Below are 13404 nucleotides of genomic sequence, written 5' to 3'. Positions count from 1 at the left end.
TGGGGTCACACAGAGTCGGACACGACTGAAGCAACTTAGCAGCAGCAGCAGCAAAAATTGTTCATATTCCCATACTGTATAACTTGTCCAGTTTCTGTATTGCATGCTCCAAGAAGAATGTGGTCAAATGAATTTTGCATATGTTGGTTATTCTTTAAGGAGCATCTGAAGTCATATCTTATTATCTCTGAAAAACTAGTTTTATAAGGGAAAAACAATTGATATTTATTCCCATTTCATTCTCATAGTGAAATTTTATTTCAAAATATATTTTCCTTAGTTTTGTACCATTTCATAAATATTTCAAGTGATAGTGCTTCTTTTGTTTGTTCATTTGGTTAATTGTCATGGGTAGTGTTGTCCACAAGCTAACCTTTAGATGAGACCTCATGGATACGTTATTTATTAGGGAAGAAGTCCCAGAAAAAAAAAAAAAAAAAAAGTAAGGAGGTAAGGGAAGCAGCACCAGGAATCAGTCATCCCAAATAAATATGAAAATTAAGTCCCAACCTCACTTTGATCCCTGGAGTTCTTTGCAGATGAGGTTACCATTGTACAGTTTTTGTGCTATTTGAAGCAAGATTGTCGGACTATCAAACTCCCACACCATACAGGCTTGGGCTGCAGGATTACTCTGAGGACCATAAGCTCCTAAGAACTTTCAGTAGCTCCAGTAGCCCAGTTGTAATTGTCTGAAGAAGGTAACCGTTACCCCACCATGCCCACCCAGAGGATGGGAGTCCAGCACAAAGAACTACTTCCTGGGGGGTAAGAACTTAAGGACAGAGCACCCACAGGATTTGCTAGAGTTGTCTTTTTTTCTTTCCTTTTTTTTTTCTCCTTTTATAATCACTGTTAAAGCAAAATTAACATTTTTGGTTCTAAGATAGCAATGATGATGGTGTCTGTTGATAAACTATATTATTTAATCTGAAAAATATCCTTAAACATAGTTGGTCAGTTAATGGAGTTTTGATTGGTCGCTATACTTCGCATAAATGCATAGTATGTAGAAGTAATGATTCATGCTATCAAGGAATTTAAAGTTTCACTTTAAGAGGGAAATCATGTGGAAAAAGTTACATATAAAAATACAACCTAATCCTGAAGAGGACAATCTAATGCATGTGTTTAGGATGAGGCAAGGGAATGACTAGGGTTGGTTAAATAAGACAATGTTGAATCTGTATATTTTGCATAATATTTTAATACACACTAATTAGTAAAGGTAAAAACAATGCATATGCAGAGCTGAGGCGAAAATCAATTCAATTACATATAACATGTTTATTTTAATGTCCCTTGACAACTCATTGTATTTCAGCTACAGATTTTTATTAGTCTCATCCTATTCTATATTTTACTTGCATTCTATATTTAACTTAGATTATAAAATGATATTTTATCATTTCACCTTGGCCAGTGACCATAATAAGCTAGATAGAAGAGCTAGTTTGATAGCCGATTCAAGAATAAAATTATCTTTGTATGCTATAATGCAGAACTGAAACCAATAAGGTGATATTACAATGATATAGATATAAAATATAGTATTTATATTAAAAAATCAGTTGCACAAGGATAGAGTTGTCACCTAAGCTAGGCCCAGTATCATCTAAGAGTGTTTTGTGACTGGTGAAAATGATAATTTCACAATGCTTTCATAAAATAGAGTATGCAGATTGTGGAAGGTAATATTACTTTGTACTGGTTGAACAGCTTTTACAATATTACTTTCAATTCTCAGACACATTTAAAGGATAAACACAAAACAAAAGAGTGTCTAAAGAGTGGTATGTGAAATATTTAAAGGCCTTGGAGTTGAAAGAACCCTTGAACGTTCTAAATGTTTTTAATATGGAAAAGAGGGCTTAGAGAAGATATAGTGAACTGTATTTAAAATTTGAAGGAATGTAATGGAGATTGTAGGTTGTAGATATGATTTTGTGTTGCCCTGAAATACAATTTGTGAGGTTACAGTTCTCTAGATATGAAATGAGTTGTTTCTGAGTCATGAATGTCATGCTGGTCCTCTGAAGCTAGATACCATTTGTCACAGATTCTATGAAAGAAGGTGAGTGGATTAACTCTGAGGCTCCTGCAACTCTAAAATTTCCTGAATCTGTCTGTGAACCTGTGTAATTACAAGCTGTGTTTTAGTGCACACTTGACAGTGAAATTTGCCATCTCTGCTAAAAGTTTTAAAAGTAAATATTCTTACACCATTAAGCTAGATACAATAGGTAGTTAAGAAAACCAGAGTGTTGATAGAGGAAAGAAAAATGATGACTAATTCGTGTCTTAATTATTATAGACATCCAGGATAGTTAAAATTTTTTTTTCATTGTGTTTACTGCATCTGAAGATTTTAACTTACTGAAATGCAATATTTTCACTTTTAGGTTTTCACTTCCAGTTAGTGCAACAGCAGAAAACTGCATGCTTACTATTTATTCATATATGGCAATTCATCTTGATGAGCAAAAAATTATTGTAAAAAATGGTAAGTTGTTATAAATTGGATTTTTCATTCCAATTTCATAATAGAATGACTATTATTTCTTTTTTATTGAAGTATAGTTGATTTACACTGTTGTTTGATTTACAGTGTTGTGCTGATATCTGCTGTATAGCAAAGTAACTCATACACATATATATATTTTTTATATTCTTTTCCACTCAGACACTCATGACTGAGGTTTATCAGAGCCACGTGCTGTACATTAGGCCCCTGTTGTTTCTCCATTCTGAATGTAACAGTTTGCATTTACAACCTCAAACTCCCAGCGTGACCCTCTCCCTCCCTGCTTCCTCTCTGACAAATACAAGTCTGTTCTCCATGTCTGTGAATCTGTTTCTTTTTTATAGATACATTCATTTGTGCCATATTTTAGGTTCCACATATAAGTGATATCATATGGTATTTGTCTTTCTCTGTCTCACTCACTTCACTTAGTATGATAATCTCTAGGTCCATCCATGTTGCTGGAAATGATATTTCATTTTTGATGGCTGAGTAGTATTCCATTGTGTGTGTGTGTGTGTGTGTGTGTGTGTGTGTATTTTATATGTATGCCATATCTCCTTTATCCACTCATCTGTTGATGGACATTTAGGTTGTTTCCATGTCTTGGCTATTGTGAGTAATGCCGCTATGAACATAGGGGTGTATGTATCTTTTTGAATTAGTTTCATCTGGGTATCTGCCCAGAAGTGGGATTGCTAGATCACATGGTAATCCTATTTTAGATTTTTGAGGAATCTCCACACTGTTTTCCATAGTGATTGTATCAATTTACACTCCTACTGACAGTGTAGAAGGTCTCTTTCTACACACCCTCTCCAGCATTTTCAACTGTTAAATTGAGAACAATGGATAGTGCGAACATTTTTGTGTGTATAGATTATTAAAGACTTAAGTTTCAGCGCTGAATTGCAGCTCTTTCTGTTTTCAAGTTTTCTCATCTTCTCCACTTGCTTCAAATGTTTACCACTCCTGTGAAACCTATTCAATCTGTTCTGCCTCATTCTTGGGGGACTGAGACTTTTCAGAAGAACTGGAGAACATCTGGCAGGAACACACTGACTTTTCAAATTCCATACATGCCTTACCCACCATCTCTCCCATCACAAAGCCAAGGAAAGAAGACTGTTTCCTGCCTTAGGCTGTTCCTTTATCTTAATCTCATTGTCCAAGGACCTTATTTAATCAACTAACTTTGCTCACTCTTGCCCTTCAACTTCTGCTTCCCTCTCTTAGCTACTTTGGGTGAGTGTGCAGGATGACAATAGGGAGGAAAGAGAAGACTGTATCCCTTCATTGAACATGCTTGTTCCCAAAGAGGAAAAAGAATGAATTCAGGTTTTGCTTGCCTATTTACCAATCCAATAAACCACTCTATTTTCCACAGAGAGGAAGACAAATAGCAGAGGAAAGTAGGAAGTTAGATCCATTAAACTGTTGTCACTGCACTACTGAAGAGCAGTTTATACTGTTGACCCACCCTACTCCCCTCATTAAATTCTCAGTTCAGTTCAGTAGCTCAGTCGTGTCCGACTCTTTGTGACCCCATGAATCGCAGCACGCCAGGCCTCCCTGTCCATCACCAACTCCCAGAGTTCACTCAAAATCACGTCCATCGAGTCAGTGATGCCATCCAGCCATCTCATCCTCTGTTGTCCCCTTCTCCTGCTGCCCCCAATCCCTCCCAGCATCAGGGTCTTGTCCAATGAGTCAGCTCTTCCCATGAGGTGGCCAAAGTACTGGAGTTTCAGCTTTAGCATCATTCCTTCCAAAGAAATCCCAGGGCTGATCTCCTTCAGAATGGACTGGTTGGATCTCTTTGCAGTCCAAGGGACTCTCAAGAGTCTTCTCCAACACCACAGTTCAAAATTGTCAATTCTTTGGCTCTCAGCTTTCTTCACAGTCCAGCTCTCACATCCATACATGACCACTGGAAAAACCATAGCCTTGACTACATGGACCTGTGTTGGCAAAGTAATGTCTCTCTGCTTTTGAATATGCTATCTAGGTTGGTCATAACTTTTCTTCCAAGGAGTAAGTGTCTTTTAATTTCATGGCTGCAGTCACCATCTGCAGGGATTTTGGAGCCCAGAAAAATAAAGTCTGACACTATTTCCCCATCTATTTCCCATGAAGTGATGGGACCAGATGCCATGATCTTCGTTTTCTGAATGTTGAGCTTTAAGCCAACTTTTTCACTCTCCTCTTTCATTTTCATCAAGAGGCTTTTTAGTTCCTCTTCACTTTCTGCCATAAGGGTGGTGTCATCTGCATATCTGAGGTTATTGATATTTCTCCTGGCAATCTTGATTCCAGCTTGTGCTTCCTCCAGCCCAGCATTTCTCATGATGTACTCTGCATAGAAGTTCAATAAGCAGGGTGACAATATACAGCCTTGACGTACTCCTTTTCCTATTTGGAACCAATCTGTTGTTCCATGTCCAGTTCTAACTGTTGCTTCCTGACCTGCATATAGGTTTCTCAAGAGGCAGGTCAGGTGGTCTGGTATTCCCATCTCTTTCAGAATTTTCCACAGTTTATTGGGATCCACACAGTCAAAGGCTTTGGCATAGTCAATAAAGCAGAAATAGATGTTTTTCTGGAACTCTCTTGCTTTTTCCATGATCCAGCGGATGTTGGCAATTTGATCTCTGGTTCCTCTGCCTTTTCTAAAACCAGCTTGAACATCTGGAGGTTCACGGTTCACATATTGCTGAAGCCTGGCTTGGAGAATTTTGAACATTACTTTACTAGCGTGTGAGATGAGTGCAAACTCTCTCTAGGCTTCCACATACCCTGGGGTCTCTCCTTACTGCTCTGATTGTTCCTTCTCAGCGCATATGTATTACAAATTTTGCACACATTTTCAGAATTTTTAAGATTTTTCTGACAAATTTTGATGTTATATTCTTCTAATATACTAGATGGATGGTATGTGAGATATCAAATAAGACAATGTAATAGAAAGAGCAGAGGATGAAAAGTTGCAGAACCTGGGTAGAAATTCTATTTTGTGTTCTCACCTCACCATTTTACCATTTGCTTTTATCTTTAGTACCCAGATCCTTAAACATCTGTTATTAAACAAACTGTGCTTTATGGGGGAGCAGCATACTAGTGGTGTGTTTATTAAAAAAAAAAGGCTTTTGTGAAGATTCCTAGACTATAAATAACTGGAATGTATTATTATTATTGTCATTTTATTATTATTGATATTATAACTTATTATTACTTTACCACTTTTTGTATTTTTCATAATGCCCCTCCCCAAATAATGAGGAATTACTGTGCACAATACTGCTATTTCTTTAGAAGGAAAAAAATGGAGTCTTTGTATGATAATTTTTTTAAATAATATATGCATTTGAGTAAGCATTACTATAGAAAGATATCATGATTCTTAAATAGTTTAAAATATCTTCAGAAATATGCATGTAGTAATTTATAACATATATTTACTGCCTTCTAGGCATATGACATTCTGTGCTGAGTGCCTTGTATTTGTTATTTCATTTAGTCTTCCCAACAACCATGGTTCAGTACTCTTATTAATCTCACTTTGCAGATTAAGAAACTGAGTCATAGATGACCAAAATTTGATAATGTTCATATCCAATAAATTTATTTTCTTAATTAAAAAAAATGAGTCATAGGGAGGATGAGCACATTGCTCAGGGAATTCTAACCAAATTTATGAGAACTCAGAGCTCCGTATGTAGCTACTGTGCTCTAGAGAATGATACATTCAGTAAAGGTGAAATCTTAAAACATACTAAGTATACCCAAAAGTAAAGAAGTATGACTTATATGTAATAAAAATTATTAAGTTGTTATACTTAATATGCCAAATAAAAAAGTATCATATGAATCACTGAGTTTAGTTGAAGTGTCCAGATGTGGGTTTGTACCCCACTAGGAACCTTTTGTCATTTGATGTTGACTTGAAAAGGTACTGTCTAATGCAGTATCATTCTGTCAAAATGAATCGTTCTGTCATTGAATTTCCTAAGGCGTCCTTCTATGGAGTCTGCAGTGGCTTAGCATTGTGGATATGTGCATACCTATTGGGCAAAGGTTCTCTGGCAAATTCTGAATGGCTTTGTACTGAAAGGGTGGAAGAGACTCAGTATATACCAGATTATTTATATGTGTTGTTGGCTATAAAGTAATCCTCAAAACAAGCACATGAGTTCAGAGCCCTTGATTTCATTTTATGGATAAAAAACAGATGTTTCAGAGAACTTGTATAATGTACCCATGGTTTACTAGCTCCGGAGCTATGGTGCCAAGCTTTCATGTTAGATCTTTTGAATTGCACAGGCCATGCTTCTCTGATGGAATAACATTCTGAATATATGTGTTGTACTAAATATTTTATTGTTATATAGTATATATTGTATTCTTATATAATATACATACACATATAAATGTACGTGCATATGTAGATAGATAAGTAGATATGTAGGTAGGTAGATATCTGGTGGTAGGTTATATCTGCTTCCTTTTCTTGTTCAGCATTGCTTGTGGTTGTTTGAATTACCATGGTGGCCAAGTATACTGTATGCACAGCAGCTCTAACTGGAATAGAGATCAAAAGCTGTACAAAATGGAATCATAACCAAGCAATGCTTTCATTTCAGAAAATTAACTAGAAAAAATTACTTTCCTTAGTGACAGGCTTTTTATATATGATTTTGAGCACTATATATAATAATTCTAAAAATTTGGGTGTAGAAACATTTAAAAGACTATATATACTTGTTTATGCTAAAGTTGAACATTGTTCATTCTCCAATAATGGATATATCATAATAATTGCCTTATTAATAAAGTTCATTCAGTTCAGTTCGTATCACTCTTTATTTTCTTCTTATTTTACATCTTATTCATGAGTAATAGGAACTTAGATTTTTTTTGTACTGTATGTGTGTATGTATATATATATACATATTTACTATAATGCTTATATATATATATATATATATATATAATTATGAAATTCAGGTTCAGTAATTTGAGAGTGAATTCACAAATGCTTGTTTGACCTACTCTAATTCAATGTGTCATTTGTAGAAAAGGATACCAGTTCTGAAAGCAAGAGTCTGCTTGCCAGTAGAAAAACTGGCTTGCCCTCTACTGCTCCTAGTAAATTTAGTGATGCTGAGCCTGCAAAGAGAAGATTGTTTGTTGGTATGTGGCAAATACATAATGTACCTCTCCAGCCCAATCCAAAACATTATCTGTTTAATATTATTTGATGCAAAACTTAGAGTTTTTTCAAGTAATAAGAAATCCATGAAGAAAGCTGAATTTGTCACTAGTTTTGAGAGGGTCATCTGCTTTGAAGGGCTTCCCTGGTGGCCCAGACAGTAAAGAATCTTCCTGCAATGCAGGAAACCTGGGTTCGATGCCTGAGTTGGGAAGATCCTCTGGAGGAAGAAATGGCTACTCACTCCAGTATTCTTGCCAGGAGAATTCCATGGACAGAGGAGCCTGGCAGGCTACAGTTCATGGGATAGCAAAGAGTCAGACATGACTGAGCGACTAACACTTTCACTCTCTGCTTTGGGTGCTCTTTCCAATGATTTAGAGTAGAAATTCTCTGGTTTTGGCTAATGATATGCTTAATATCTTAAGATTTTTCTCTTAAGCCAAAAGCTATACCAAGCAGTTCCATTTATTAGATTGTTTGGTAGAAAAACCTAGGGTGGTAGTTTATATGATATGAAGCAGATGTTATAGTGGTATTTAACTAAAATGTTGAATATCTGGTAGAGCCCCTGTGAATTTGCTGAGACTGTCTGTACCGGTACCCTTTGTACATAATTCGCAAACTGCTCAACTAGGGGGGGGTTGTTGCCTAATTAGCTTGGTCCAATGTTGCTTAGGAGAAAGCAATGGCACCCCAATCCAGTACTCAGCCTGGAAAATCCCATGGATGGAGGAGCCTGGTAGGCTGCAGTCCATGGGGTCGCTAAGAGTTGGACACGACTGAAGCAACTTAGCAGCAGCAGCAGCAGCAGCAGCAATGTTGCTTATCTTAGAAATAGATGTGCATGCTAAGTCGCTTCAGTCGTGTCTGACTCTTTATGACCCTATGACTGTAGCCCACTAGGCCCCTCTGTCCATGGGATTTTCCAGGCAAGAATACTGGAGTAGGTTGCTATGCCCTCCTCCAGGGGATCTTCCCGGCCCAAGGATTGAGTCTGCAGCTCCTGTGGCTCCTGCATTGCAGATAGGTTCTTTACCACTGAGCCACCGGGGAAGAACACGTTGTACACAGATAAATATGTGAACTTGATATTGTTATTTGCAGTTAACTTTTCAAATATTCCTTTCTCTGGGTGTGGATAATATTGAAAATTTTCCCTTAATTGAATGGACCAAGCCAAATTAAATATTGAAAGGTTTTGAAATGAGTGTGTGCTTGTACGATTACATTGGCAGATATTTTTGAAAAACAAAACATGATAAAATCATTTTATATTCTTGAAAATTTCTTTAGCTAGAGCATGTTTTGTTTTATCGAAGTGCTTCACTTGGACAGAAAGTCATTTTGAATCTGAAACCAATTTTTTGTTTTTATAAGTTATTCAGCTAAGGTTTAATTCTGTCTAATAAGTAAAACTGAAGAATTGTCTAAATGTTTTATATATGTAATATAAAATGAAAGGTTCCATTTTGGGAATATTTAATACACTGTTATGACATGGAGAAAATTTAATAGTTTTCTTTATTGAACATATCTTCTTAAAGTATTTCTGTTGGCCATTTGAAAATAATGTTTAATTTTAAGCTATAGTAAATTGAGAACATAGAATTATTTGTAGAATAAGCTCCATTTGTCTACATACAGATAGGTCTAGCTGACAGATTATTTTACCTTATTGTCAAGTAATCCTTTTTATATAAACAAATGTGAATTTTAGGAATGGAAATAATACCTGAAGGATTGAAATCAGGAAAATGTGAAATGCCAAAGAAAGGCAACAGATCTTTGAAAAATGAGGCAAAAGACAAGGAATTCTTTTCTCCTAAAGAAGGAACAAGAACATATGACTTCTTTCTGAAGACTGTAAATGCAGCTCAGACCTGGTTCAGTCTCTTCGGTTGGCCTGAAGGACCCCATTCTCTTAATATTCCAGAGACTGTAAGAAGGTAACAACTATATGTTTCTCTAACATTTCTCTATGTTTGCCTTGTATCATATAAATGTCTATTTATTGAGATTGTTTGAAGTGAAACTCAATGTTAATTTATTCTAAACTGATACATTATGAGAAGATGATTAGTAAAGCAAAAGGATGCAAATAGAAATTTTTGAGTATGCATGTGCGTTTTAATTTCTTCTAAACATCCAATGATTTGGGGCAAGCACTGAAAGTCTCTGAACCTCAGTTTCCTCATCTGTGAAATGAGAATGGATGATATGGGCAAGATATCCTTTTAAACTTGAAAAATTTAGAAACTGTATAAAACAGGATTATTTTAATTCTGTATAAATGAAATTCAGCTGTCTATCAAGAGTATCATCAGGGTGATGGATAGTAAATAGTGTTAGTGAAGAGGGAAGACACAATTTCTTTGATACTATCTCCTGTTTGACAGTATCTTTACCTCTTTCACATGTTGTTTTATTACTCAGAATGTTTAAAACAGTTAACTGCATTGGTCATATCAAGTCACTTAATTATAGTGTTAATTTTGACAGGAATTTAGGCACCTCCATTGTTAATACTGGTGTAATGGTTCTTAGAGTTTTCCTACCTCCTTTTTCATCACTGGGGTAACTGGCTAGCACCAAAGGGGCAAGTACTAATCTATATAACTAGACGGGCTGTATTAGAAGTTTTGCATCTATACACAGGCATGAGCTTGGTTATTCTAACTGTTTAATTTTCCTAAAAGATATCTTTTTCAGTTTTTTAATAAATATTTTCAGCATCATAGATTGAATTACTGATTTATAGACTCAATCATAAATCATCTGACTCCAGGGAAGTTTTTAGAGAAATTATTCCCTAGTTTTCAGTTTTCTGTTTTGTTGTTTTTTCCTTCTGAAAAGTGTATCTGGTTTTAGTGTATTCTAATTATTACGTTTTTAATTTTCAGAGAAATCATTGAGCATTTACAATTCATTATATAATACTTGTAACTAGTAGTAGTATGGTTTGTATGTTTAAGATCTCTATAACTTTAATTTTATATTTTCTTGATTTAGATATTTTACTTTTATGTCTCATAATGAATAAGCTATTAGATTGATTTATTTTTCTCTGCATTTTCTAAATAATGCTGATTGGTTTTCTTTGTGATTTACTTTTCCTTTAAACTTGAATGGTATGCTTAATTATTTTCAGGTCTATAAATTTGTTTCTATTCCACATTGACTGCATCCCAGAATTTTTGCTATTAAGCATTCTCATTTTTATTGTTTTTGATAGAGCTTATGATTTTAATTTTCGGTTTCTAATATTTTACTATAATATTGATCGCTAATTTGTTGTATGTTATTGCATTCATGTGTCATTATTTACTTGCCTGTTCTCACTAATTGTTGGGCATTTACTTCTGTTATTTTGTTCGGTATTTTCTTAAAAACAATGCCAAGATTGAATGTGTCTGTTTATAGATGGTAGCAAACATTTCTAGATGTTATATAGGAAGGTTCTCAGAGGTGGGATCACTTGATCAAATGATATAAGCCTACCAGGCTCCTCCGTCCATGGGATTTTCCAGGCAAGAGTACTAGAATGGAATTTACTCACACAATTGTAGATAGTGGGTCTAGAATTTAACCTTTATTCTGTTTTTCCAAAGCCCTTAGCATTTTCTAGTCACAATCCAATCTTTCAGACTTGACAGCATCACCATTATATAATGATGTGTGCTTAAAGCGAGTTACTAGAAAGTTCTGGGGTTATTAAGAAAATCTAATTTTTACTCTCAAAAAATAGGTAAATGAAGTGAATTGTATAATTTCTCATTTGATTTTAAATAGAACTGTATTTGGTCATTGAGAATGGTTTTTTATAACATTTTAAGATGTTTTTAATTTTAATATTATTTTCCCATAGGGATGTGTATAAAATACAAGTGTACTCATCAGCCCTATCAGCCAGAAAATTTTCCAGACAGAGTGACTTTTCCAAATATAATAAGACCATTTATGATGTGCTGATCCACCTGTGTGGAAAAATGCCACCTGGAATTAATTCAAGTCAGTCTTTACCTGTGGATTACCCTGAAAGGGTGATTCAGCTTCATTGGCAACATTCTTTACTTCTTGACTTTCTCAGGTAAGAGAATGGGTATACTAATTTAAAAATGTAATTATGGCTTGGATGGATAGATAAGTAAGTAGATGGGTGGGTAGATAGATAAACAGACTTTGATATTATTTGTCCTTTTGTAAAATATTTCCTGTTTCTATAATATATATATATATATATATATATTTATATGAAACCCTGTAATATATACCTTAGAGAAGTCATAGAAAATAAGCGTTTTATGACCTATTGAATTTATAATCTAAGGCAGTCATTCTCAAACTTTATCATGCATCCAAATCATTGACATAGTGTGTTAAGCAGGTTACTGACTCTTTCTCACAGAGTTTATGATGCTAATTTGCATTTATAACACGTTTCCAAATGATACTGATACTTCTGATCTATGACTTCATCTTGAGAATCTTCATGTAAGGCAACTATAGAAATCCGTTGAACTAAAAAAAAGGATGAAATCAATAAATGTATTCCTCAGACTACTGTTAGTATAATCTCAAATTCTGGATACTGTGAACTTTTAGTCTGCATATTAAAGTGTTTTAATATTCAAAAAGGTAAGCATATGAAAGGTTCCATAAATGACTGATAGAAAATACCAGAAAAATACTTGTCAGCATAATGTCTATGTTCCTCTGCAAAGATTAAATGACAGGTGGCTTTCATTAAAAGTATCAGGGGAATGTTGGTAAATTTATAACACTTCCTCTGCCTATATTGCAGTATCTTGGTCCACTGGAACTCTCCCCATCCATAGGCAGTGTTACTACTCCAACTTCTATGCTCCTGTAACCACTAAATTATTAACTACCACTAAGTTACCATTTGTTACTTGTAACTATTTATGGGCTTTATGAAATAAATAATATATTTTGAAATATAATATTGTGTTTTTCTATGTTGCTACTTTGTATATGGAATCTACTCCATAGTTGGCCAGAGATGTTCATTCACCTTCTTTGGCAGAGATGGGGGTGGAGGGTAAGAAAAGGAAACTTACAATAGGAATGCAAATGAAAGATTTGGTGTTCAGTTTTTTTTTTTTTTAATTTCCAGATAAGAATTTTTCAGTCCCTAGCAATACTATAGTCTAAAAAATTAGATGGTACCGGACAAAATATTTTTTCTTTGTGTCTTAGGCTCTCGCTATCATGTCAGTAACCAAAACTGGCTTAAGTTTCTTGTCGCTTGAAAGGGATATAGGAATTTCAAAGTCACTAAAGGTGACTGAGTTAAAACCCAGGCAATCTGTTATGGAGGCTGACTGAATCAGAGGGACTCCACTGAACAGGCGGAAGAGCAGGAGATGGCTGTTTCTGCAGCCACAGTATTAATGAAAAACATGTGACAACTGGGAAGTGACTGGGGCAGTTATGAGACACCCTTTTGGTTCTGGGTGGGACTAAGAGGAGAGGTTCAAGATCCCCACCTCAGGCCTCAGCAGCAGATGGCCAGGTGGAGAGGGAGAGGTCATTGCCAAAGAGACTGAGGATCCAGAAAAGTAATGCCACATGCATGCAGGTATAAGAGTCCCTCTCCCCTACCTCATGGAAGCCCACTTCAGGGCTGACCCACATTCTGAGAGGCCTT

The 13404-nt window shown here is 35.3% G+C and overlaps 1 protein-coding gene across 3 annotated transcripts in view; it reads left to right on the top strand.

The window, feature by feature from the left end:
* CFAP47 (cilia and flagella associated protein 47) overlaps positions 1 to 13404 on the top strand; it is a 502187-nt gene that overhangs the window by 169117 nt on the left and 319666 nt on the right. For all 3 annotated transcript variants that reach the window (XM_070365964.1, XM_070365963.1, XM_070365962.1), the window contains exons 27-30: positions 2403 to 2503; positions 7598 to 7714; positions 9454 to 9682; positions 11602 to 11823. In XM_070365964.1, coding sequence (XP_070222065.1) covers positions 2403 to 2503; positions 7598 to 7714; positions 9454 to 9682; positions 11602 to 11823 — 669 coding nt within the window. The remainder of the gene's footprint in view (positions 1 to 2402; positions 2504 to 7597; positions 7715 to 9453; positions 9683 to 11601; positions 11824 to 13404) is intronic.

This window comes from Bos mutus, chromosome X, assembly GCF_027580195.1.
Source record: "Bos mutus isolate GX-2022 chromosome X, NWIPB_WYAK_1.1, whole genome shotgun sequence".
In the NCBI taxonomy this organism is placed as follows: Eukaryota; Metazoa; Chordata; class Mammalia; order Artiodactyla; family Bovidae; genus Bos; species Bos mutus.
Note: the sequence above shows the minus strand (reverse complement) of the source record. Positions and strands in the feature narration are given on the sequence as shown.